Source organism: Sus scrofa, chromosome 5, assembly GCF_000003025.6.
Source record: "Sus scrofa isolate TJ Tabasco breed Duroc chromosome 5, Sscrofa11.1, whole genome shotgun sequence".
NCBI lineage: Eukaryota > Metazoa > Chordata > Mammalia > Artiodactyla > Suidae > Sus > Sus scrofa.
This window is the reverse complement of record NC_010447.5, coordinates 71,664,687-71,692,668: the sequence shown is the minus strand read 5'-3', so window position 1 is coordinate 71,692,668 and position 27,982 is coordinate 71,664,687. Positions and strand designations below refer to the sequence as shown.

At 39.3% G+C, this 27,982-nt stretch overlaps 1 protein-coding gene and 1 long non-coding RNA gene across 2 annotated transcripts in view; both read left to right on the top strand.

Annotated features, from left to right (window-relative positions):
* Nucleotides 1-17,153, top strand: part of LOC102165502 — a 78,407-nt gene extending 61,254 nt beyond the window's left edge. The window contains exons 2-3 of the long non-coding RNA XR_002344154.1: nucleotides 14,900-14,955; nucleotides 15,394-17,153. This is a non-coding gene — a long non-coding RNA (uncharacterized LOC102165502). The remainder of the gene's footprint in view (nucleotides 1-14,899; nucleotides 14,956-15,393) is intronic.
* The window catches only part of SLC2A13 (solute carrier family 2 member 13), a 378,855-nt gene continuing 369,688 nt past the window's right edge, over nucleotides 18,816-27,982 (top strand). The window contains exon 1 of the mRNA XM_021092534.1: nucleotides 18,816-19,641. Within this exon, the coding sequence (XP_020948193.1) occupies nucleotides 19,083-19,641 (559 nt within the window). The 5' untranslated portion in view covers nucleotides 18,816-19,082. The remainder of the gene's footprint in view (nucleotides 19,642-27,982) is intronic.

The window sequence follows — 27,982 nt, the reverse complement described above, 5'->3', positions numbered from 1 at the left end:
GTAACAAAGTACTAGCAGGAGCAGAATACCATGCAAGACTATTAAAGACTAAATGAATTATATGGCATCATATTCTAAAATTCAACAATATCAAGGGAAGAGGAAAAACATCAAGGAGGATCGACAAAAAATTTTATTGAAAGTTTGCCTGTAGAGAATACTCATTCTATAAGACCCTAGATATTTTGTCCCTCTTATTTCTCCAAAATCATTGTAATCCCTATTGCCTTCCCCCACCATACTTTGAGTTCTGGTCATGTGATTTTTCTCTTTTCTGAACATGACAAACTCTGTTTAACCTCACATCTCCTGATCATGCTGGTTCTTCTGCAATAAATGGTCTTCCTCCTATTCCACTTGAACAGTTCTTTCTCCTCTCTCAGTCTTAGCTTAAAATATTATCTTGGCTCTTTATGATCCCTATTATAAGTACCCAATTAAAGAAAGATCTAAGCATCCCTTTGCTTAGACTTGTGGTACTGACTGCCATTGTTCTCTATCTCAACTATCCTTATATTTGTTTTCTGCAGAACACATATCAAAACTTTGCAATTACTTTATTACTAAGACTAGAAATTAACTACAAAACTAGAAATTAACCTCAGTGAAAGAAGACACCTGTCTCTACATTTCACTGCTCTGAGCCCAAGACATAGCAACCATAGCTCCAATTAGACCCCCAGCCTGGGAATCTCCATATGCCGTGGGAGCAGCCCTAGAAAAGGCTAAAAGACCAAAAAAAAAAAAAAAAAAAAAAAAAAAAGAAGAAGCAATTCTAGCTTTCATGAAATTCGAGGTTTAACAGAAGAAACACGTTCATATAGGACAATCTTCCACAATTTTGAGAATCATGTTCTTGAAAACTGTGACTCGATGATTTGTAAGCTAAAAGTGTAAAAATTTAAGAATATAGGAAAGTGGGACAAATTTCAAAAGAAAAAAAAAACCAAGAAATCTTATTAAATGTGAGATTTGTGTACCTTTAGAACAGTTCTTCAGTGCAAAAGAGATCATTTGAGGATTTCTTCTGATACTGAAATTTGAAATTTCAATTTATCAAGTTTCTTCTTTAAAGTTTTAAGTTGAACATAGTTTATCAGTTTCTGAATAATGTTTGGTCCCGTTAATATTTTAAAATATTTTAAACTATATTTACAAATACAAAATACTCAATTTCCTTAAGTCTTTGATTTATGACTTAAACAAAATCCTCTGAAGTATGAAACAAAATCTTATAATGTCTTTAAATTAAACTTATAATTTGGTTCTTAAGTTCTTTTACAGGTTTCAATGTACACATTAATAAAGGCTTAGTTTAAAATCAGAAGTCTAAATAAATTACTGAATTAGTCATTTTAATTGAATTAAATGCTTGACATACGCTGCTCTCCTTTTTTTCGTTAGAAGGCCGACTCCTTTCTTTCATTAGGACATTCAAAATACCCTCAGATTCTATAACATAGATATGCTAATATGATGCTTCTGATTCCCTTTAACATTTATATACTTAGTTCTAAATCTTTTAATAGTTGAGGGGTGCTTATTTGATAAGGAAATAATTATGGCATCTCAGTTGAATTTCTGTGTAACATCTGCTTGCTTTCACAATCAGAGCTTTTGGCTTTGTTGCTGAGTGGACTGTTATCAGCAACTGATGAGACAGGTTTAGCATTACTTGTACTCCTATGTCAATGCGGTTTACAGTAAATCACATCACTGGGTTTGGTTTACAGATATCTGATTCTTCTGGCTACTGATAGAAGTGCCATAACCCTACAGGGGTGGTTTACATCACCTGACTGGGTTTCATAGTTTGTAAGCTCTTAGGATATGTACATGCATTTTCTGACTAACTTGGTTCTGGAAGGAACCTACATTTAAAATATAAATGCCCTATTTTTTAGAACACAAACTCTTTTAGATAATATAATGTAAGCAATTTAATTTTGAATGTTTTAATGGCTTGTATGACTATTCAGGTTCAACTTCTTAGGATTTGAGTAGAGCTGCTTTAACAGTCACAAAAATATAAAGATGAGTTTTTTTTTAATTTTTAAAAATTTTCATATATGAGGCAAAAGATAAAGAGAGGATTCTAAAGACAGTAAGAGAAAAACAGAGTTAATTATAAGAGAATCCTTTATAAGGCTATCAGCTGATTTCTCTACAGAAACTCTGCAGGCCAGAAGAGAGTGGCAAGATATATTCAAATCTCTATAAGGGAAAAAAATCTGCATCCTAGAATACTCTAGCCAGCAAGAACATCATTTAAAATAGAAGGAGAAATAAAGAATTTCTCCAACAAACGAAAACTAAAAGAGTACAGCAATAGTAAACCCATTCTAAAAGAAATACTGAAAGGTCTCCTCTAAATAAAAAAGAAGTAAGAAGAAATAGGCTGGAGGAAATCACAATGGGAAAGGAATCACTGCAATAAGCCAGTATACAAATCCAAAAAACAAACAACAACAACAACAAAGCAATAATAAACACAAGGAGCAGCTGTGGTGTAGATTGCAGACATGGCTCAAATCCTGCATTGCTGTGCTGCGGCATAGACTGGCAGCTGTAGCTCTGATTTGACCCCCTAGTCTGGGAACCTTCATATGCCACAGGTGCAGCCCTAAATAGACAAAATAATAATAATAATTAATTTTTTAAAAAGAAAGACAAAAAGGACACTAATGATAAAAGGAACAATTCAAGAAGAGGATATTACAATCATCAATATATGTGCCCTTAATATAGGAGCACCAGATTACATACAACAAATACTAACAAACATAAAAGGAGAAATTGATGGGAATACAATAATAGTAGCAGACTTTAACACCCCATTCACGTCATTGGACAGATCCTTTAGACAGAAAATCAACAAGGCAACTGAGATCCTAAATGACACAACAGAAAAGTTAGACTTAGTTGACATTTTCAGAAAGTCAGAATATACATTCTTTTTAAGTGCATACAGAACATTCTCAAGGATTGACCATGTACTGGGGCACAAAACTAACCTCAACAAATTTAAGAGTATAGAAATTATTTCTATTATCTTCTCTGACCACAAAGGCATGAAACTAGAAATCAATCACAGGAAAAGAAATGAGAAAAAACTGACTACATGGAGACTAAAAACCATGCTACTAAAAAACACCAATGCGTCAATGAGGAAATCAAAAGGGAAGTTAAAAAATACCTCGAGACAAATGATAATTAAAGCATAACCATTAAAAATCCGTCGGAGGCCACAAAAAAGTAGTTCTTAGAAAGAAGTTCAGAATGATACAGGCCTTCCTCAGAAAAGAAGAAAAATCTCAAATCAGCAACTTAACCTACAACCTAAAAGAATTAGAAAAAGAAGAACAAACAAAACCTAAAGTCAGCAGAAGGAAGGAAATCATAATAATTGGAGAGGAAATCAATAAAACAGAGATTCAAAAAAACAATAGAAAAAAAATCAATAAAACCTAGAGCTGTTTTTCTGAAACCGTAAACAAAATTGGCAATTCTCTGGCCAGACTCACCAAGAAGAGGAGAGAAAAAATTCAAATAAAATAAGAAATGAAAAAGGAGATATCTCAATGATACTGCAGAAATACAAAAAAAAAAAAAAAAAAGACAATACTACTAACAATATATGCCAACAAATTTGACAACCTAGAAGAAATGGACAACTTTCTAGAGATTAGAGCCCACAAAACTAAATCAAGAAGAAATAGATCACTTTAATGGCCCAATCAATAGAAATGAAATTGAATATGTAATAAAAACATCCCTACAAACAAAAGTCCAGGACAAGATGGCTTCACAGATAAATTCTGTCAAACATACAAAGAGGAACTTATACCCATCCTTCTTAAACTTTTCTGAAAGGTTGAAGAAGGAACACTCCCAAAGACATTCTATGAAGCCACCATCACCCTAATACCAAAACCAGACAAAGGTACTACCAACAAAGAAAATTATAGGTTAATATTTTTAATGAATATGGACACAAAAATTCTCAACAGAATTTTAGCCAACTGAATCCAACAATACATAAAAAAGATCATACACCATGACAAGTGGGATTCATCCCAGGTTCACAAGGATGGTTCAACATATGCAAATCAATCAACATCATACACCACATTAACAAAAGTAAAGTCAAAACCACATGATCATCTTAAAAGATGAAGAAAAAGCATTTGACAAAGTCCAACATCTACTCATGATAAAAACTCTTACTGAAGTGGCTGTAGAGGGAACAAACCTTAACATAATAAAAGCCATCTAGGAGTTCCCATTGTGGCGCAGTGGTTAACGAATCTGACTAGGAACCGCGAGGTTGCAGGTTCAATCCCTGGCCTTGCTCAGTGGGTTGAGGATCCAATGTTGCCATGAGCTGTGAGCTGTGGTGTGGGTCGCAGATGTGGCTCGGATCTCTCATTGCTGTGGCTCTGGCGTAGCCCAGCGGCTACAGCTCAGATTAGACCCCTCCATATGCTGCAGGAGCGGCCCTAGAAAAGGCAAAAAGACCAAAATAAATAAATAATAAATAAACAAATAAAAGCCATCTATGACAAATCCACAGCCAATATAATACTTAATGGAAAGTTGATGAATGCCTTCCCACTAAAATCTGGAATTGGACAAGGATGCCCACTCTCACCACTTTTATTCAACATATTATTGAAAGTCCTACCCACAGCAATTAGACAAACAAAATAAATAAAATGTATCAAAATTGGAAGAGAAGAGGTAAAATTGTCACTCTATGAGGTAACATGATACTATATATAGAAAACCCTAAGGACTCCACACAAAAACTACTTTGATCAATGAATCAGGGATCAAACCCACATCCTCATGGACATTCTGTGGGGTTCTTAACTTGCTGAACCACAACAGGAACTCCGGCCCCGTTAATTTTTGACACAAGTGCAAAAGTAATTCAAGAGAAGAGAGTTTTGTCAACCAAATGATGCTGGAATAAGTGGACATCCATAAGCAAAAAAATCAATACTGGCCTAAGTCACACATCTTAAACACATATTAACTTAAAATAGATCAGTGGGGGAGTTCCCGTCGTGTCGCAGTAGTTAACGAATCCGACTAGGAACCATGAGGTTGCGGGTTCGATCCCTGCCCTTCCTCAGTGGGTTAACGATCCAGCATTGCCGTGAGCTGTGGTGTAGGTTGCAGACGCGGCTCGAATCCTGCGTTGCTGTGGCTCTGGCGTAGGCCAGAGGCTACAGCTCCGATTCGACCCCTAGCATGGGAACCTCCGTATGCCGCGGGAGAGGCCCAAGAAATAGCAAAAAGACAAAAAAAAAAAAAAAAAAAAAAAAAAAAAAAAAAAAAAAAAAGATCAGTGGATTAAATGTAAAACATAAAACCAGAACATTTATAGAAAAAATTAGGAGAAAATCTTTGGGGCCTAGGGCTAGGAAAACAGTTTTTAGACTTAAAACCCAAACACAGAATCTCTACAAGAAAAAAAAATAGGATTTTATCAAAACTGAAAACTTTTGCTCTGCCGGTCAGTATGGCTCCAAAAGGACAACATAAGAGAACTTGTGGTGGCAAAATTCTACATCTTGACTATTATCAGCAGTAATATTCTGGTTGTGATATTGTACCACAGTTTTATAAAACGTTAACATTGGGGGAAACTGGGTAAAGGATACATAGGATCTCTTCATGTTATTTCTTACAATGCATATGAATCTACTATTATCTCAAAATAACAAGTTTAATTAAAACAAAGAGTCTTTTTTTTTTTTTTAATGTTGGCCTCGCCTGTTGCATGCTGAAGTTCCTGGCAGGGAGCAAACCCATACCACAGCAGTAACCAAGCCACAACAGAGACAATGCTGGATCCTTAACCCAGTGTGCCACCAGGGGACTCCAAAAAGTGTCTTTTGACATGAAGAAATTTCCAATTTTATGAAAGCTAATTTGTCAATTTGTCCTTTGTACACTGTACTTGTGATATTGTATTTAAGAAGTCTTTGCTTAATATAAGGCAGCAAAAATTTCTCCTAGGTTTTCTTCTGGAATATTTTTAGTTTTAGGTTCTTACATTTAGGTCTATGACCCATTTTGAATTAATTTTTTTATCCGATGAAAGGTATGAATTCAAGTTCATTTTTTTTTTTTTTTGCCTGTGAATAACCAAATGTTCCAGTGTCATTTGTTGAAAAACTCTTTTGTCCGCACAGTGGTCTTTCACTGTGTTGAAAGCCAGTTATGCATAAATATGTGGATCTATTTGTGGACTCTATGCTATTACAGTGTTCTATTTGTCTGTCTTACACCAATGCCACACTGCTTTTATTACTATAGCTTTATAACAGAGCTTGAAATCAAGTATACATTGATTTTAACTGACCAACAAAGCATGTTTGTTAGTCTTCCAACTTTCTTTCTCAAAGTTGTTTTGATTATTCCATCTCCTTTGCATTTCCGTATAAAATTTCAAATCAGTTTGTCAATTTCTTCATGCAAAAATCAATTGGAATTTTGAATGGGATTGTGTTTAATCTATGGGTCTATTTGGGGATAATTCATATCTTTACAATACTGAATCTTTCAACTCATTAAGCTTATATATGTCTGCCTTTATTTAGGTCTAATTTTCCCCAGCAATATTTTATAGTTTTTTAAATGTACAAGTTTTTCACATCTTTGGTAATGTTCATCCTGAAGTATTTCATATTTTTTGATGTTATTGTAAATCTCATTTTTATTTAAATTTTATTGCTGCTAGTATTTTGAAATAGAATTCATTTTTGTTTATGACAGTGTATTTTATAACCTTGCTAAACTCACTTATTCGTTCTAGTAACTCTTTTGTAGAGTCCATTGAATTTTCTAGAGCCCAATATGTCGTCTGTGAATAAAGATAGCTCTATTCCTTTTTTTCCATTTGGTTGACTTTTGTTTTATTACTATTTTGTTTCTTTGTCTTGCCTTATTCTTGGCTAGAACTACCAATACTACGTTGAATGGAACTGGTGAGAGTGAAAATCCTTACTTAGTCCTTGACACCAAGAATAAAGTGTTCCAGCCTTTAGTCAGCAAATATGATGTAAGTTATAGGTGCCTTTATCAAGTTGGGAAAGTCTCCTATTAGCCTGCTGAGGGTTTCTATTTAAATCAGAAATGAATGTTGTATTTTTCAAATTTTTTTTAATGCATCTATTGAGGTGATCATTTGAATTTTTAAAATAAGTTAGTTTTTTTGGTCTTTTTTTTGGGAGGGGGGGCACCCACAGCATACGGTGGTTCCCAGGCTGGGCGTCCAATCCACCTCTAGCCACCAGCCTACACCACAGCCACAGCAACACAGGATCTGAGTTGAGTCTGGGACCTACACCAGAGTTCACAGCAACGCCATATCCTTAACCCACTGAGTGAGGCTAGGGATCAAACCCGCATCCTCATGGATGCTAGTCAGATTCGTTAACCACTGAGCCATGGCAGGAACTCTCTAAAATGTTTTTAATATTGTGAATTATGTTGATGGATTTTTTCCCCCCTGTGTGACTTGCTTTATTGTGATTTTCACTGTGGTCTGGAACTAAACCCACACTATCTCCAAGGTGTGCCTATACTTTAGCAAGCATCACCTAAAAATGTCCTATATGACCACAATGTCATTACTACATCCAAGAAATTTATATCAATACAAAAATATTGATGGATTTTAAAATGTAAAACCAACTCTACATTCCTAGGACTAACTCAGTTACTCAGTCATGATGCATTGTTCTTTTAATACATTGTTTGTTTGTTTATTTATTTATTTATTTATTTATCTATTTTTGTCTTTTTAGGGGCACATTCACATCATAAGGAAGTTCCCAGGCTAGGGGTTAAATTGGAGCTGCAGCTGCCAGCCTACACCACAGCAGTGTCAGATCTGAGCCATGTCTTCGACCTACACTACAGCTCACAGCAATGCTGGATACTTAACCCACTGAGTGGGGCCAGGGATCAAACCCACATCCTCATAGATACCAGTTGGGTTTTTAATCCACTGAGCCACTCTGGGAACTGAGCCACCTTGTTTGTTTTAATTGACTAAAAATTTTTTTAGAAATTTTGCATCTATGTACACAAGGGTTTTACAGTTTTCTTGTGTTATCTTCGGTTTTGGAATTAGGATAATGCTGAATTTCTCCTCATCATTTTTCTAAGAGTGGGTGTAGATCATATTACTTCTCCTTTATATGTTTGATAGCCCCACAAACATATTTGATAGACTTTTATATTTGATAGACCTTATATGTTTGATAGACCCGCAAAACCAACAGGGCTTGGAATTTTCCTCTTAGGAAGATTTTAAACTAAAACTAATTCCTTAATAGATATAAAGATGTTCAGATTATCCATTTTTTAAATTTAAATTAGGTAGTTTTTCTATTCTCAAGGAATATGTGCATTTCATGAATTTGGGGGGCATGAATTACTTATTATTTTCCCTTGCAATTATTTAATATTTGTGGAATATGTAGTGATATGACCTCACTCATTCTCAATACAGGTAATTTGTTTCTTCTTTTTTTCTTGATCAGTTTAATGAGAGGATTATCAATTTTATTAATCTTTTTAAAGAATCAGCTTTTAGTTTCATTGATATTTCTCTGTAGTTTCTCTGTTTCCATTTCATTGAATTCTATTTTAGCATTTATTATTTCCTTCCTTCTACTTAAAGTTTCATTTGCTCTTCATTTTCCTGTATTTGTTTGAAGCTGAAGTCATTGACTTGAGATCTTTTATTATGTTTTCTATTATTATGTTATGAATCTCTCTTAATAGTTACTTCAGTGGGATCTCACCAATTTTGATCTGTTGTGTTTACATTTTCTTTCAGTTCAAAATACTTTCTAATCTCCCTTTTCATTCCTTCTGTGATCCATAGATTATTTAGAAGTGTGCCATTCAGTTTCTAATTTAATTCCATGTGAACAGAAAATATACTTTGGATGTTTTGAATTACTCTAAGTCTATTAACACTAGTTTCATAGCCCAAGCTATGGTCTAACTTGGTTGAATGTTCTGTCTGTACTTGAAAGGAACATGTATTCTGCTTTGTTGGGTGGAGTATTCTCTAAATGTCAATTATGTTAATATGATTGATAGGGTTATTCAAATATTTTATATCTTCGTTATATCCTATTTTCTGTATACTATTTCTATCAGTCATTGAGAGAGGAATATTGAATCTCTGACTGTAATTGTGAGTTTATCTACTTTTCTTATATCTCAATCATGTAACTTGAAGCTCTATTTTTAGATCAACTTTAAACATGTAGGATTATATAATCTGATGAATAAACATCTCTACCACTATGAAATGGTCCTTGTAACACATGTTTGCTCTGAGATCTTATTTGTCTGTATTAATATATCCATTCTAGCTTTCTTCTGGCTAATGTTAGCATGATGTATCTTTGTCTATCCTTTTATACTTAATATGTAATAAATATAATATTTAATATATCCTTTGTATTTAAAGTTGGTGTCTTATAGGCAGCATATAGTTGAATTCTGTATTTTATATCCAATCTGACAATCTTTGACTTTTAATTGTATGCTTAGATTATTTACCTTCCATGTGATTACTGATACGGTTGGGATTAAATTGACCATTTTGCTGTTTTTCTTCTGTCTTTTCCTCCTGTTCTTTATTAACCTTTTCCTCTTTTTCTGCCTTCTTATGAATTGTTTTTTGTTTTTGTTTTTGTTTTTTTTTTTTTGCCTTTTTCTAGGTGGATTGTTTTTTTTATCCCGTTTTCTCTCTTTTCTTGGCTTAATTACTATCATCTCTTGTGTTATTCTGGTGGCTGTTTGAAGTTTTATGGTATATATCTTTAATATATGTGATATTATACCACTTCACATATAGTATGAAGATATTACATACTTTCATTGTATACAAGATATTGTATACTTTCATTCCTCCTCTCCTGGCATTTGTACTATGGCTATTATACATTACATATATAAATGAAATAAGAGATTTTTGCAAGGGCCAGATAATCATACCTGGAGGCAATGCTTTCAACCACATCTTAATTACCCCACTGGGTGCCCAGTGGAGATTTGCTGCTGCAGCTATTGCTGCTGGAGATTTTCTGCTGCAGCTCCTCTTGCCAACTTCGGACATGGTATGTCCCCACTAGTGCTGTTGCTGCCACCATTTCAGGCTGTATGTCTTCCCTCTGCCCATTTTGCCATCTCACTAGGATGGACTTCATAAAGAGCCCCCCTCCCTCTTCATAGCAAAGTCTTGTGCAGATGTATGCAATTGGCTGAGCCTGGGTTATACAACCGCCCTTAGCTCCAGGGAATGCTGGGAAAGTGAGCTTTCAGAGTCTCTTTTGGCAAAGTGAGAAGATAATATGGGCAATTCCCCAAACAGAAAATGAGTGTCCAAAAGCATAAGATGATAAAGTGTGATAAATGTCTACTACGAGTTGGGAGATTAAAAAAATACAGGTTGCATTAGAAGACAATTTTAAAAAGGAAAAAAATTGGAGTTCCCATTGTGGCTCAGTGGGTTGAGAAGCTGACTAGTGTCCATAAGGATGTAGGTTTGATCCCTGGCCTCCTCAGTGGTTTAAGGATCTGGCATTGTGCAAGTTGCAGCATAGGTCAGCGTAGGCCATAGGCCTATGGCATAGGCCAGCAGCTGCAGCTCTGATTGGACCCCTAGCCTGAGAACTTCCGTATGCCATGGGTGCAGCCCTAAAAAGCAAAATAAATAAATAAAAAGGAAAAGAAAAGAAAGAAAAAGAAAAAAACCACTAAAGGGGTGTAAATTTTTAAAAATAAAAGACACAAAGCAATTTTGTTTCATACCTAAACTGTAAGAGAAACCTGAAAGATTATTTTTGGATGTAAACAAGCCTTTAAAATTATGAGTATATATAGTTGACTGCTTTTCCCCCCTATTATTCACACTGTGAGTTTCCCATCCATCAGGATGATAATTGAAAGCTGAGTCTACACTTAGCCTGTAGGTCTATAAGAAATAGCTATGATTACCATAGGGTTCCTGCATGAAAATTTCATGGCAATTTTACAGAATGAAGATCATACAGAAGAAATTGACTTTGCTTTTCTTGTCAGTGCACTATTACCTTCTTATTTTCTTACCAAGTCACTCCCCGATGAATACCTGTCAAGATTAGCCAGAGGCAATAACGTATTTACTGAATTTTTTTGTATTCTTCCAAACATCTCTTATAACAATTCAATGATTTAGAGAAGATAATGAAATTATCTTAGCTCTTTAGACAAGAACCCCCCTTTTTTTTTTGGTCACGCCTGTGGCATAGAAATATATATATTTTAATATTGCAATCTAAGGAATGCTCTTTTGCATTTGGAATTTTTCTTTTTCTTTTTGGTACTGGTAAGATCTGTTAAAATAGTTCTATCTCCTTGTTCTCCTTAGAGTTCAGAGTAATTTTCCAAGATGACAGACCATTGATTGATAAGTATATTGACTTAGCTTTCAGCTTGAAAATTGTCAAAATGGTCTTTTGAAAGAGCTTCAAAGTATGTATTCCTATTCTACATTTTGAATTTATGCAATTTTTCTTTCTTTTTTTTTTTTTTGGTCTTTTTGTCTTTTTAGGGCCACACTTGCAGCATACGGAGGTTCCCAGGCTAGGAGTCCAATCAGAGCTGAAGCCAGTGGCCTATGCCACAGCCACAGCAACGCGGGATCTGAGCTCCATCTGCAACCTACATCACAGTTCACAGCAACGCTGGATCCTTAACCCACTGAGCAAGGCCAGGAATTGAACCCGTGTTCTCATGGATGCTAGTCAGGTTCACTAACTGCTGAGCGAGGATGGGAACTCCCAATTTTTCTTCATTTGCCCATTTTTCTTTAGAATAATATGCATAACCTCATGGTGATGAGCAAGATGACCGCATCTGGCTAGTAGCTGGGTAAGATGTCTATTAATTAAGAGGCAACACAGAGATTGTGCTTTGCCGCTTGTAACTGAGGGCTCTCCAAATTAATGATGAAACAGACTGTGATCACTAGTAGGCCAGAAAAATGTAAAAACTGAGTAGATCGTAAAGCCCAAGCCAAAAAAAATTTACTCTTGGTTTGATTAGTTGACATTTCATTAACGATTTTGGTACCAATTAAGAATAAGAATAACTCCATTGTAAAAACTTTGCTTTTTATATTATAGCTTCGAAGTGGAGAAAATAAACACTATTTTATATTTTTAAATTTATATTTCATGGAGTTCCTGTCATGGCTCAGTGGAAACAAATCTGACTAGCATCCATGAGGGCACAGGTTCAATCCCAGGCCTTGCTCAGTGGGTTAAGGATCCGGTGTTGCCTTCAGCTGTGGTATGGGTTACAGACACAGCTCAGATCTCACATTGCTGTGGCTGTGGTGTAGGTGAGCGGCTACAGCTCTGATTCGACCCCTAACCTGGGAACCTACATACACTGTGGGTTCGGTCCTAAAAAAAAAAAAAAAAATTTACATTTGGGTCTATTAATCTCTTCTCTCTTTTCTTCTGAACTTGGCCAGAATTTTGTCTCTTTCAATAATTTGGTACAAAATGATTTATTCATTCAGCTATTTTTATATATGGGTGTAGTGTTTTCCTACTAGGGATGAGGACAATTGAGGACAGTGCAAAGTAAAGTGTTTTTCATAAAGTTAAATGCTCAAGAAATAGTTTATTTATTTCTATTAACATCTATAGGCCATGAGATATATTTCTTAAGAAAAAAAAATGCTTGTTTGATCAGTTAAAATCTGACACTGCTTGAGCTATATCTAGGGTTGGGCCAGGTGGCATGCACTCTTTGTATTATCTCAATTTGTTATTTCATCAGGTTATGCATGGATATGGAAAGTGATGACTTACAGACTTGAGCCAAACAGATTCTAGACAGACTGATATCAGTCACTCTTTTGTCCATTCAATAAATACCTACAGAGCCTCTATATGTGCCAGCAGAGTGTTAGACTCAGAGGATATAATGGTGAACAGAGCAAACACAGGCCCTGCTCTCATTCACTAAGGACATTCTTCTATAACTGTGAGCTGACCTGCAGATAAAACCTCCCTAAATGTACTTATGAAGGCATGATATCCAGAAGTCCCTGGTTTTGGAAAGTCACAGGAAGAGAGTGATGAATGCGCCTACCTCCACCATAAAGACTCTCCGTCCCATGCTTACCAACTTTTAGCATGAGAATCAGATGTGAAAGCAACTTCAGTATTACTCAAGTATCATTTAGTGTGTTTGAGATATAAAAGTGTTCCATGATATATACTGTAAAAATGGTGAGAGAGAATCTGAAGGAAATTACAGTATTGTTCTTTGGGAAACGTTGAGATTGACTATTCTTCCTGAAACATTTTTTTGCACAAGTTCGTTTAAATAATTATATTTTGCATGTACAAGTGTGATTGACTGGAAAACAAAAGCATCCCTCAAAGCAGTGCTTATTAATGCCATGCAACATATATGGAAATTTTGTATTACCAAATTAAAAGTTGGGAGTTCCTGTTGTGGCTCAGTGGGTTAAGAATCCTACTAGTATCCATGAGGATATGGGTTTGATCCCTGGCCTTGCTCAGTGGGTAAATAATCCAGAGTTGCTGAAAGCTGCAGCGAAGGTTGCAGGTGCAACTAGGATCCAATGTTGCTGTTGCTGTGGTGTAGGCCAGCAGCTGCAGCTCCATTTCGACCCCTAGCCCAGCAACTTCCATATACTGCATGCACAGCCCTAAAAAGAAAAAAGAAGAAAAATTTAAGAGGAACATATAAGGAAATAGGATTTTTTTATCTGAATAATTCCAACTATGAAATATGTGTTAATTGTTTCGGCTGGATATTTACTTAGTGTTTTTTGTTTGCTTTTTTTGTTTGTTTGTTTGTTTTTGGCCACACCCATGGCATGTGGAAGTTCCTGGGTTAGGGACTTGCAGCAGTGACAACACCAAATCCTTAACTGCTAAGCCACCAGAGAACTTATAGATCCTGTTTAATTAAGGTATTTCTTGAAATTGCAAGCCAAGTTTTTCTTTTTTTTTCTGTTATTTGTTTACCTGTTATCATTTGCAGCTACTCATCTGGGTCAATAGGAAAATTTTGACACTGCCATCAAAGTTGAGCTCCACTGTAGTTTTGGTTTCTAACACTAATTTGGTACACTATACTTTACGTTATTAAATACACGTATACACAGTCCTGTTGGCCTCTTATTACCTGGAGTACATAGCATTTGAAGACAAGGACTAGAAAAATATGATACCTGGAAATGTTAGAGCTATCTTACCACTCTGGGAGAAGCCAGCAGAGGACAAAACTAAAATACTAAGAATAGCAGAGTGGAGAAAAGAATAGAATCTGGATCTTTGATACGATTTTGTCAAAGGCTGATCATCCCATTCCTGATGCCACCACCACTGCACACTGAGATTTATGCAATACTACACTTCTGCAGTGGATAAAGCAGCTTGAGTATGGGTTTCCTGTTACTCAGATTGAAACCATCTGACTAAGGATTACCCCCTTTTTACAGAAATCTGAAGCTTAGAGAAAATAAGCAAGTGGTCACACAGTCAAGTAAGTGGCAGATTGAAGATATGAACTTGAGTGTTTCTGTTTACATCTAAATTCACTTCATTCCCCCCCCTCAATTATCCATTTCAAGGAAATCTTTCTTTTGCTATTTAAAATGTTTTGTTAATAATTATATCACTGCGTACACATGTTATTAATTAACTATAAGAGCTAGCAAATTAAAAGTCCCTGGGCTGACAACAGCGCCCTGAATTGAGTCCCTTGATTAAAACTCCTAAGGTCAGCATTGTATTTTTGTTATTAATAATATGTTCTTCTTTCCTGCTAGGTCTTTTCTTGCCTATTTTCTTAGCGGAAGAATGCTCTCCTCTTCCCTATGGCTGGGTAAGACTCTCCCCTAATGATCTTGTGCTCATCCTCCCTGCCTTCTTTGGGTCTTTGTTCTATCAGTCATGCAGGATCCCGACTGTAAATTTATTCTTTTCACTTCAGTATATGAATGACTTCAAGTCATGCCTGGCATTTCCACCCTTTCTTTTGATTCCGATAACTCCTTAAGCTATGCTTTCTTTCATTACTTTTACCAAGAGACCTCTAGAAAATACAGCCTATGCTGCCTATTTCCACTAACTTCCTCTTACTTGAAATTAAAGTCTCTGAGAGGGAAGAGGCATTGCAACCCTCCTGAGCCAGAGGAGGAGGAAGTGATATTCTGCTGTGTTACAGGTTGTATTCCTGGTTGGGCATGGTTATTAGTGGGCAGGGTCAATGTGTGTTAAAACATCATCCATGCCTCATGCCTTCTTGAATTTCCTATTCCAGGTCTCCACGTAGTGGGCAGATCTAGACTGTCCACGGAGCACGCCGACCATCCTTTCTTCTCATCTTATATTCCTGCCTTCCTCTTTCCATCTCTTCCTCCTGAGTCCAAGAAAGAAGACAAGATTATGGGGGAAGCACATAATACACTTCATAATGAAACCATGGGACCCACTCCTTTGTATCTATTAACAAATGAATATATTTATTTTGATGCTGCTATTGTCTATGTACAGACAGAAGATCTGACCAATAGGACGCGATGGTGGTATGACGGGGTTTCTGACCGTAACACCATCAGAATACCATCAAAACAACATTCTGATTCTCAGCTGTCACCATTGACTTTTTTTCTCTCTTTCCCTCCCCAGCTTTATTGTGGTATGACTGACAAATAAAAATGTATACAGTTAAGATATATGATGTGATGTTTTGATATACATATACATTGTGAAATAATTACCATGGGTAAGCTAATTAGCCTATTTGGCACCTTTTTTTGGTGTGTGGTAGGAATATTTAAGATATAGTCCATTAGCAAATTTCAGGTATACAGTATATTAACTATTAGCTATAGTCACCATGGTGTACATTAGGTTTTCATCATTGACTTTCTAAGAGTCAAATTCAATGATTTCATAGGAGTTTTGATTCTCTCTGATCTCTGCGTAATACATTTGATTCTCTTAGCCAGTCCCTCCTTCCTGAAATGCTTTACTTGGCTTTTTAGGCTTTTTATGCTCAATTACTTTACTAGTTACTTACTGTAACTCAAATCTTTTGGTTTTATTGCCCAGGATTTATTTGCTGGTCTTCAGGTAAAAGATTTCTTATGAGAACCCCTACAATCTCAGCTCATCAGATTTACTTCTGCTAACAGCTCAAGATGTGGGCACTGATTGGCCTGCAGATATGAGTGAAGTAGGAAAATGGGAGCTTGGAGCTTGCCGTAGCTATTTGGCTACCACATGGAATTTGAGAGTGGAGCCTAAGTGTCAAGAAGCAGAGTGGAGAGATGGAGCTCTTGGTGACATACGGGCCTATTATAAACATTTCAGAGAGAAGAGCCAATAGATCCTCCTTCTCCCCCAGGATTTTGACTTAAACCGGTTTGATTTAGGTTTTCTTCCTTTTACAATCTAAACAACACTAAAACAGCCTGTGTTTTACTGTCCATAGAGAAAATTCTAGAAAGATACATTTCAAAGTGATAGGTGTGCTTATCTCTGGAGAAAGGGGACTGTCATGATGGGAGAGTTGTTTTGATGGTATTCTGGTGGTATTATGCTCAAAAAACCCTCTCTCATTTCCCTTTTCTACAGTGGATACTTAGTGTTCCTGGAGGTTGTAAAACAAATAAAACATGTACTTAAAACTTGGGCTTTCGAACTCACCTTGCAAACCAACAATAATACTTATTGTTTACTCTGCAATAGCAACTAAGTATATTTCAAAATTCTTTTTTCATTTCCAGTAACTGAGTCATTGCTGTACCATTATCTGCTCTGCAAATAGGAAAACAAGGCACAAACTAATTTAGTGGTTTATCAAAAGTTCTTAGTAAAACAGCGATAGTTATGGGACTCAATTCAGCTAATGGTCTTTCCTTTTCATCATAACCTGCAGTTAGGGCAGGCTTCAAGAAACTACATTTTAGACTCATGCCGTGGTGCTAAATTGCACTTGTCTCCTTCCAAAGGCTGGGAAGAACTCTGTTTAACTCTTGGACCCCTTTTTTTTTCATGTCATATTTCTTTTCAGATGTAACCTGACTGTAGGTATTTAGGTGCTCTGATGATATGAAGCAGGACCACTTTAAGTAGTTTAGTGTTCTGTGTCTCAAAAGCTGAATTTCCAGCAAGGGATGCTCAGGAGCCAAGATGTTCTTGCCAGGTGTAGAAGGCATTTTCTTTCATCTCAGCAAGAAAGAAGAGTCAACAGTACCAGCTGATTCTCACCTGGTAGAAAGAGCCCTGCTCTTCAAAAGCAATGAAACATCTCACCACCAGGTGGCGCAGTTTTATTACCGCAGGCACAGAAAAGGGCGCGTTCTTACCTGAATCTTTTTCTGAAGCCTGAATATTAAAGAGTTCATTGCTCCAGAGCTAAAAGCGCTCTCTGTTTAACTGATCCCTAGGAATTAGGAGAGAGCCTTACTTTAAAGCTACACAATAATTTGAGACAGTTTAGCCCTCTGAACCCATTAATTCATTTTTCCTTCTTGCTGGAAAGGAAAGTGCATATTATGGAGATAATCATGACTGATAATCCAGAGGAAAGAAATTTTGACAAATTCTAATATAAGTTTTTATTGAAATAGAGACGACAGAATCCTTTTCTTCAAAAGGAAAAAGTTTAAGGCTGTATGAAAAAAAGAGGCCTCGGACTAAGAAAACTTTCGCTCAGATAAGGAAAATAAAAGAACACAGGAATGGTGAGGAATGGAATTATACGATGCTTTACCTCCTCCACTCAAACTGAAGAATGAAAGCAAATCATAGGGACAAAGTCATGTTTTTATTCTAAAGTTAAGCTGCATAAAATGATTTACTAATAATTTATGTCAAAATGAGGGGAAAAACTAACAACTGGCAATTAACTCAACAGTTTAAAAAATTGGTGGTAAGTAATGGCATCTTTGCTTTGTTTCAAGCCAATGAGGCAGTTAAAATTGCCTCTGCAAAGGAAGGGCAACAGTGAAGAATTCTCAAGGGAGAAGACATTTTTCCTCTTGGTGAGTGTGTTGGGGGAGTTAGGTGGAGACTGCCTATTAAACTTCAAATCAGATGAAATCTTAGGTTTACTTTGTACCAGTAAGAGCTACCTGGTGATATGAGAGTGAAATGTATAAATGTGAATTTCCTTTTACACATAGGGATCCATGGAAGGATGTTTGGGATTCACCTGGGGAGACACTTATCTCTGCGCTCAAACAAGGGGTATTTTGCTTTTAAAATAAGCATAGATTGAGGAGAGACCGGCGTTGGGGGAAACTTTATTGCTCCAGAACAAACTCATTAATGTTAAAATACTATACAAGGGAGGAAGGGTACTTGCTATGTGCTATAACAGGATATGATATATTTTCCTAGGCCATTCCAGGCTTGGCCATCCTCAGGCTGCATTAAGGGGTTTTCTCTTTGCCTTTCCAAACCGTGCAATCATCGTAGGCCCTTTCTCCTATTACCAGGTATTCAAACAGCGGCCTGCTCCTCAGCTGCAGCCCCCAAACTAGGCGTCTGTAAAGCTGTAAAGATGCGAGAGCCCTAACAGGAGGCGCCTAGGTCAGAGGTCGCCCTCGACTTGGGGGTGGGGTCTAGGGGTCCTGGGCGGGCTGAGCCTGGCCCCACCCGAGGAGGGCGGAGCGTCCCTGCCCGGCCCCCCCGGGCCGGGGCTGCACGTGACCTGCGGCCCCGCCTCCCGCCCGCTCCGCAGCGCCAGCTCGGCAGGAGCGGGGCGTGAGTCCCGAGTGAAACCCGCCAGGCTCCAACTCCGCAGCGCCGGGGCTCGGCGGGCAGCAACTTTCTCCCCGGAGCGGCCGCGGCAGCTGCGGCTGCCCTGGCAGTCGGAGCGGGAGCTGGGAGGAGGAAGGCGGCTGCGGTTCCTTGTGTCCGCTCGGGCTGTCTAGCCCTCCTAGACCGCCGGCCCGCGGAGCCTCGAGCCCCCCCCGGGCAGCCCCGGGCTCCTGCCCTATGTCCCGCAAGGCGAGCGAGAATGTGGAGTATACGCTGCGAAGCCTGAGCAGCCTCATGGGCGAGCGGCGCAGGAAGCAGCAGGAGCCGGACGCAGCGAGCGCGGCCGGGGAGCGCAGCCTCCTGGCGGCCGCCGAGTCGAGCGCCAGCCTGCAGGGCGCGGGCGCGGGCGGCGGCGGCGGCGTCGGGGACCTGGAGCGCGCGGCCCGGCGGCAGTTCCAGCAGGACGAGACCCCCGCCTTCGTGTACGTGGTTGCCGTCTTCTCCGCGCTGGGCGGCTTCCTGTTCGGCTATGACACCGGGGTGGTGTCGGGGGCCATGCTGCTGCTCAAGCGGCAGCTCAGCCTGGACGCGCTGTGGCAGGAGCTGCTCGTGTCAAGCACGGTGGGAGCGGCTGCCGTCTCGGCGCTAGCCGGCGGGGCCCTCAACGGCGCCTTCGGCCGCCGCGCCGCCATCCTGCTGGCCAGTGCCCTCTTCACCGCCGGCTCCGCGGTGCTTGCTGCGGCGAACAACAAGGAGACGCTGCTCGCCGGCCGCCTGGTTGTAGGGCTCGGCATCGGTGAGTTCCGGCTTGGGCGCCCGGGGGGGGGTTCCCTGGCGACACCGCCCTGACCCTGGTCGCTGCGTTCCCTATGCCCCTTCGGGGTCCCCGTCGGGTCCGGCCGGCCCTGGAGAATGCTCCATGTCTCTTGCGCCTGCTTGGAAAGCCCATCTGTTTGTTAGTCCGGCCTCTCAGGCTCCCCGGGGATAGGGATGGGGGTTCGCTGTGGTTCCTCCCACCCCGAGCCCCACGTGGAATCATCGCCCACGGACTAGTGAATCCGCGTGATTGCTGCCTCTCTGAGCATTTCCAGGAATCCCTCGCATCACCAGCTTTTTCCTTGATCCAGCCCTACCTGATGCCTATCTAGAGCTTAGGAGGGAAGGTCCCTTTACTTTCAGGCAGTCTCACTGTTTCTCCGCTGCTAGACCCTTTACTTGTCTAAGGATTCCGAAGTACGAACGCAGTCAGTCTTAAAGTCACAGTAAGAGAATTTTTAAAGTTAATTAAATCATCTGGACTCTATTCTTTGCTACTCTTCACTTTCCTTTTCTAGCCATTTATCTTTAGGGTGGAGTGTTATTTTTTTTCCTCCTTTTGTTTTTACTTTTTGTATTGCCCTTTGCTTCCATGTTTTTCTGAAATGAATTCTTGGCTTTTCTGTTTTTATCACTTTTTCCTTTAAATCCATGTTCATCCATTCTCGTTTTTGTTTTGCCTCTCCTGCTTTCCCTTGGGTTATGTTCACTTCCTAAATTCATTTCAGAGCTACTCACGATGTGGATAAATGCCCAGCAAGGTAGATGTTTGCAATTTACCTTCAAAACGAAGGGATTAATGTTCCCTTGGCATTGATTTTTCACCCTGGTTGCTGAGCAGGGGAGGTACAATTGGCAAGTTCTTGGCAGATGGAAGCTATTTGGAATGTGCTCAGTGTTATTAGAAAGCACTTTTGAGGCAAAGTAGGGGGTTGAGACTTAAAGCTCACCAGTCATTTTTCTAAGACACACCGCTGATGCTTTTTTAACGTTTCATTTCATAATTCAGTTTTTTGTTTCCTTTAGGGTGTTGTTGAAGTATTTCTTCCCTATGGCTGGGGATTGATGAAAGAGCCCTTTAAACCTGGGGCTCCTGAGGATCTGTTCATTCACCACGTGTTTGACATTTATGCTTTTCACCTCCTCTCAACAGGCTCTGCAGGGGAGGGAGCCCCAATTATACAGCTCCACATGTAGGAACGGTGGGCCTAAAACCCAGCTCGCTGTACTGTATATCCCGACTCTGTTATTACTGACCTTCCTTTTGTTTGTTCACTGCACTGTTAATTAGTGAAGCAGGGCAAGGCTCTCAGTAAAATGTGAAGTTGGCACATTCAAGTTCAAAAAGACCAAAAAGTACTGCTGAAATGATACTTAACTGTACAGGAACCACCTGTGCCTTCAGGATTCTGTTCCCAGCATTCTCTGCATGGGACACCCCGACTACCTTTTTGCTTCTTCTGACATTGAAATGATGTAATTTTAGGTACCAAGATTGTTCAGTAGGATTGAATCTTGTGATTTCGAAATGCAGCACTGTTTTGCAGAGATCTCTAAACGAAGTTTCCAAGGTTTTAGCTATGGCAAGTATTGAATGTTTGGGTATTATGTTTACCCTTTTATCTGAAAGGAAAATGAAGCCCCTGTTGGGAGCAAGAGCCCTCACCAGATGTGTGAGCAGAACAGAGAGGAGCGTTTATACTCCAGTAAGAAAAGTGGTAGGGCAGGATTAAAGCAAGGTAGAATTTGCTTAGCTCTAAGAGGGGCTGGCAGAGAGGGCTGATGAATTAAAAAAGGGTAGGTACTGTTCCTCCTGACAGAGGGAAGCGGAAGCTCTTCCAGATGGAAATGTTAGGTTGATGAGTAGCATTTTGACAGTAGAAAGGAGGAAAGGACCTTTTAGCCAGGGAATGGGTAAAGAGAAGAAAGCATAGGCCATTTTGGGGGAATCAGGTGGATGTAGCAGAGCATGAAGCAAGAGGTAAGATTGGAAAGATTAGTGTGAAAGAATTGCAGATGCCTCTGTGCTTCACAGCCTCGTTCTCTGGCGCTTGGGCTGCTTGCCTTGTAGCGCAGCCAGTTAGGACATCGTCCTGATTTAGGCCTGGTGTGGCCTGTTGCACTCCTGGGGTAGCACCCTCTTAGAACAGAAGCCCTGGTACGAAGTTGTATAAAAAGCCCTCCTCACTTGTAAACGAAGCCTGTTTTAAGGCTCATAAACAGGCTTTGAAATAGGCCACATTAAACATGACCACCTTTCAAATTAGGATCTATGTGCTGTATGTAATTGTACATGTAAACCCCTCAGAAGTCACAAAGATTGCCAGCCATCCAAAAACGAAGTCACAAATATCTTTAGCTACAGGAAATGCGTCTTTAACTTGAGCATTTCTAAGGGATACAGAATCAATTTTGCTTGTTAGTATGCTAAATCTGGATTTTCCATGCTTTTCTAAGTAATTAAATTTTATGTGTTGTCAGGTGTTTTTCTTGTCTTTTGGATATTTAGTAACTGTTGATAATAACAAATTGTGTCTTCAGATACCTTTTTCAGACACATTTGCAATGGTAATTTCTCTCTTCCACACATTTACCTTTGGTAAATATAAGGCTGGATGAGGACAGGGTTTACTGTTTATTTTGTTCACTAATGTACTCCTAGCCTGTAGGAGGCACTTGTTGAACTTGTGGAATAAATGAATAGTCAGCAGAATCATGAAAAACATTCCATTGCTGACAGGGATAGCAATCTATGTTAGAATTGCTATTGCGCCACGAATCCGACTGGGAACCATGAGGTTTTGGGTTCGATCCCTGGCCTCGCTAAGTGGGTTAAGGATCACGGCGTTGCCGTGTGGGTTGCAGACGCTGCTCTGATCTGACATTGCTGTGGCCGTGGTGTAGGCCGGCGACAACAGCTCTGATTAGACCCCTAGCTTGGGAACCTCTGTATGCTGAGGGTGCGGCCCTAAAAAGACAAAAGTCCAAAAAAAAAAAAAAAAACAAAAAAACAAACCAGTGTATCATGAAATGTTTGAAAGACCATCTAAGGGTTTTAGTTGGTAATAGTTTAATGAAATTACTCATTTATTCAACAAATGCTAATTAAGCTTCTATTATTGATTTTGTCATTTTTGGAGTAGGCAGTAATTAGATTAAAAATCCCACCCTAGTGTTCATTCCCTACTGGAACAGAAAGGCCATCAACAAGCAATTAAAATTCAATAGAAGTTTCTTTAAGTGCCATGGAAAACACAGAAGAGTAGACAGTTGATTTTGAGGGTGGGGGGAGACAGAACACATAATTAAGGAGGTTTTACTGAAACAGATATTTAAATTGGGGTTTGAAGGGTGAATAGGAGTTCAGTAGATTTACAGAGAGCCAGGAAAAGAATTGTTATTTACTTAGTGCTTTAGTGTGTACTGGGCACCCTCCTGTTACCTTATGTTATCTCTCTCATTTAATCCTTCTAGCTCTTTCAAACAGGAGTCCTTTTGCTGGATGTGGAAATAGCTTACAGGCAAACCTCAGAGGTATAGTGGGTTTGGTTCAGAATTACCAAAATAAAGTGAATATTGCAATACAGTGAGTCACAGGCTTTTTGGTTTCCCAGTTCATATAAAAATTATACTGTAATCTCTTAGGCATGTGATGATATTAGGTCTAAAAAAGTACATATCTTAAAGATGTTTCATTGGGAGTTCAGCAGTAATGAACCTGACCAGTATCCGTGAGGACGAAGGTTCCATCCCTGGCCCCACCCGGTGGGTTAAGGATCCAGTATTGCTGTGAACTGTGGTGTAGGTCACAGACACAGCTTGGATCCTGCGTTGCTGTGGCCGTGGTGTGGGCTGGCCACTACAGCTCTGTTTTGACCCCTAGCCTGGGAACTTCCATGTGCAGGTAGGGTCCTAAAAAAAAAAAAAAAAAAATGTATTGCTAAAAAATGTTAGCCATCCTGTGAGGCTTCAGCTGATAATCATTACTGATGAGGATCTTGCCTCAGTGTTGATGGCTGGTGACTGATCAGGATGGTGATGCCTGAGGGCTGGGCAGCTTCGGCAGTTTCTTAAGACAAGACAGCAGTCAGGTGGGCTACTTCAGCATACTCTTCATTTCACAAATGATTTCAAAAGTGGAATCAGTTCTCTCCGAAGGTGCTCCTCCTTTACCATCTAACTTAAGTAATGTTTTCAATTCTTGCTGTTGTTTCAACAGTCTTCACAGCATCTTCACCTGGAATAGATTCCATCCTGAGAAACCACTTCTGTGCTTATCCGTAAGAAGCAACTCCTCATCTGTTCAAGTTTTATCACAGGCTGCCGCAGCGCAGTCACGTCTTCAGCTGCACTTCAATTCCAGTTCTCACTCTTCTGTTTCCACCACAAGTGCACTTCCTCCAGTGAAGTTTTGAATCCCTCAAAGGCATCATTAAGGATAGAAGCAACTTCTTCCAAACTTATGTTGGTGTTTTGACTTCTTCCCATGAATCACTGGTAGTGGCATCTGAAATGGTGATTCATTTCCAGAAAGTTTTCAATGGACTTTGCCCATATCTCTCAGAGGAATCATTGTCTGTGGCAGCTATAGTCTTACCCATTGTGTTTCTTAAATCAGAAGACTTGAAAGTCAAAATTACTCCTTGATACAAGGGCTGCAGAACGGATGTTGTGTTAGCAGGCGTAAAAACGACATCAATTTCGTGCATCTCCATCAGCGCTCTTGGGTGACCAGTGCATTGTGAGTGAGCAGTAATATTTTCAAAGGAATCTTCTTTTCTGAGCAGTAGGTCTCAATAGAGGGCTTAAAATACTCAGGAACCCATGTTGTAAACAGATGTGCTGTCATCCAGGCTTTGTTCCATTCAGCGGGCACAGGCAGGGTAGATTTAGCCTAATTCTTAAGGGCCCTAGAATGTTGAAGTGAAGCCGGGCATTGAGTTCTCCCTATCTATGGAAGTGCTAGAAGGAGGATTCTTCCAATAGAAGGCTGTTTTTTTTTTGTCTACATTGAAAATCTTTTGTTCAGTGTAGCCATCTTCATTAATTATCTTAACTGAATCTGGATAACTTGCCGCGTTCTCCATCAGCATCTGCTGCTTCACCTGGTACTTTTATGTCAGGGCAGCAGCTTCTCTCCTTAAACCTCATGAACCAACTGTTACTAGCTTCAGACTTTTGTCTGCAGCTTCCAAACCTCTCTTATCCTTCATAGAATTAAAGAGAGGTAGGCCTTTGTTCTGGGTCAGGCTTTGGCTTAACAGCTGGTTTGTTCTTCTATCAGACCACTGCAACTTTCTCCATATTAGCAATAGTGCTGTTTTGCTTTCTTATCATTCATGTATTCGCTGGGGTAGCTCTTTTAATTTCCTTCAATGTTACCTTCACAACTTGGCTAACCAGTGTAATAGGCCTAGCATTTGACCTCTCTTGCCTTGTGACATGTCTTTCTCATTAAGCTTAATCATTTCTAGCTTTTGATTTAAAGTGGGAGACCTGCAACTCTTCCTTTCGGTTAAACACTTAGAGGCTGTTAAATGTAGAGATATCCATTGGCTTAATTTAAATATTGTGTCTCAGGGAAATAGGGAGGCCCAAGGACAGGGAGAGAGAAGTTGGGGAGTGGCTGGTTCCTGGAGCTGTCGAACAAACACAATGTTCACTGATTAAGTTCCCATCTTAGGGGGTGAGGCTTGTGGTGCCCCCAAACAATTACACAGTAGTAACATCAAAGATAGCTGATTGCAGATCACCATAACAATTGTAATAATAATGAAAGAACTTGAAATATTGGGAAAATTACTGAAATGTGACCCAGAGACTTGAAGTGAGCCAATGCTGCTGGAAAGATGATGCCAGGGGGCTTGCTCCATGCAGGTTGCCAGAGACCTCCCATTTGTAAAAAATGAAGTTATCTTCAAAGCCCAAAGAAATAAGGTGTGCAGTAAAACAAGTACAGCAGTTGAATGACAAGGTCACTGGTTGGTTCAAAATCGGAATTAGAAAAGCAAAACCTTGGAGTCTTTTGCTCTTTCAGTTACTGGGCTGATTGCTGTTAGAGTTAACAGCAGGTGTAAAGGCACGAAAAGTCAAGGCAGTGTATGAAGCATAGGGTGAGTGGGAAGGGTGGTGGTGTGGTGCTCATGAAACTGGAGTGATTCTTTTTGGGGGGGTGGATTAGGCTGAATAGGGTTTATTTGGTCTTACCTACGCAGGGACAGTCTTTGGAGATTTTTAGCTGGAAATGATACCAGATTAAATATCCCTTAAACCTTATCTTTTTTTCTTTAAACCATGCTGCTTTTGAACTCTTACTTTCTTCTCTACTGCTTTTGCCAACAACCACCATCACCACCACAAAATGGCAGAAGGCTGCAGATAATAGTAGGGTTTATTTGGGGTCTTAAGAATTGTGCTTCGAGGAGTTCCAGTTGCGGCCCAGGGGTTAAGAACCCAACATTGTGTCCTTGAAGATGCAGGTTCGATCCCTGGCATTGCTCAGTGGGTTAAGGATCTGGCATTGCCATAAGGTTTAGTGTAGGTTGCAGATGAGGCTCAGATTCTTCGTGGCTGTGGTGTAGGGCCAGCTGTAGCTCCGATTCGACCCCTAGCCTGCGAACTTCCATATGCCACAGGAACTGCTGTAGAAAGGAAAAAAAAAAGGAATTGTGATTTGAGAGATTTTGATTCGGGTAACCCCAAAACGAGTGTTCCAAGGAAGAGAGAGGTAAAGACGAAAAGTCAATAGGTTGCCGAAAGTCGCCTGGCCAGAGTTATGATGATCTCTGATGCAAGTTGGAAAATGCCTATCCTTAAGGAATCTCGGGTTGTTTGAGGCTAGGAATCCAATAAGTATCTTGAGTTTTTGGCAGGTGTTCTGGGAGACTTTATCAGGTCAGAAGGTCAGATTCCCTCCAGGCTGAGAAATGCGTTGTCTTAATGGCCTTCCAGCTCCATTTAAGAGAGCTCTCTTAGCAATACTGACTCTATTGTGATTTTCCTTTCACATCTACTTGCCTCTTTCAATTTTGTAGTATTAAAAATCTTTTGGCTAGATTGTTACCAGGTGGCTGAAACATGTGGTCATGAATTACTGGAATAGGAGAGTCAGTTGACCTTTCAGCAGAAACCTTTGCAAAAGGTAGATACCAAGCAGGAGAGTCAATCGTTAATCTCTTTGAAAGGAGTCATGTAATAAAAGAAGCATCAGAAATCAGGGGTATTTGTATTTGTTTTAGTTTAAGGGTTTAGTTTCCTTGACTAATTACCATAAAATCACCTCCAGTGCCTGTTTTGAAAATGGTGTTATTGTAGGTTTCTGGTTTCACCAGAAGTTCCTTTGGTTTCTCCAGTTTGTTTTGTTCTTATCCTTGACTTGAGTCCTGGGACCAGATTTTCCATTGTTCTTTCCCTGCTGCTGCTGACACCAAAGTTTTTAAACTTGAAGACTCAAATTTCAGATAGGATACAAATTTACAAACTCAGACCTAATCGAGTAAGCTTATTTTTAGGATTACTTCAGAGTCATCTACGGAGTAATCTCAGTTATTTTTTTCAGGTTTTTCTTTAGCAGTATTTCACCTACAATCAAAGTTGGTAGGTGTGGTTAGGTACAAAAGGATTGAAGGAATGTGAGTGTTCACGGTTTGCTTCATTTGCTTGTTGTCTAGGATCTTGTATCTCATGCATAACACACACAAGGTTGTTGTGACAGAGCAGAGCATAAGAACAGAATGCTGATCATTGTGAGCATGTACTTAGCGCACAATATAATTTTGCTCTTTCTCCATGTTGTTGGCATTTAAGTGGTGATTGAGTGCCTGTGAGGGGCATAGCAAAAAGTCTCTGAATTCAGATATTTACTAGAATTCAAAGCCTTTTCTGAGAATTGGCATATTAATTTATATAGCACAACATTTGCTAAATAATCTTAGATTTACACCAGTTACTTCTCTGTCAGCCTCTGGTCAGTACTCCCTCTACTGGAACACAATTCGTAGCTGGATATTGCAGCTTGTAATTGGTATGCTATGGCCTGTTGAGTAATACTTTTCAAAAGTATCATAGTTTTTTTCCCAAACAGCAGTTTGAATTTTTATCTTTTAATGCAAAGCAAAGGTAAAGTCTTGTTTGATGAAAAAGTCATGCAATACTGAGATTAACATCAATAAAGACTTTTAAGGTAATCATAGTCAGAATCAGCCAGATATTTAAATAGTTAATCGGCTAGTGCTATTTTTTTTTCCCCCCAGTCAAGTTTGGAAAAAACTTGTTCCTTTCCCCCACCCCCACAATTTCTTTCAGTTTTATCTTCTTTTAAA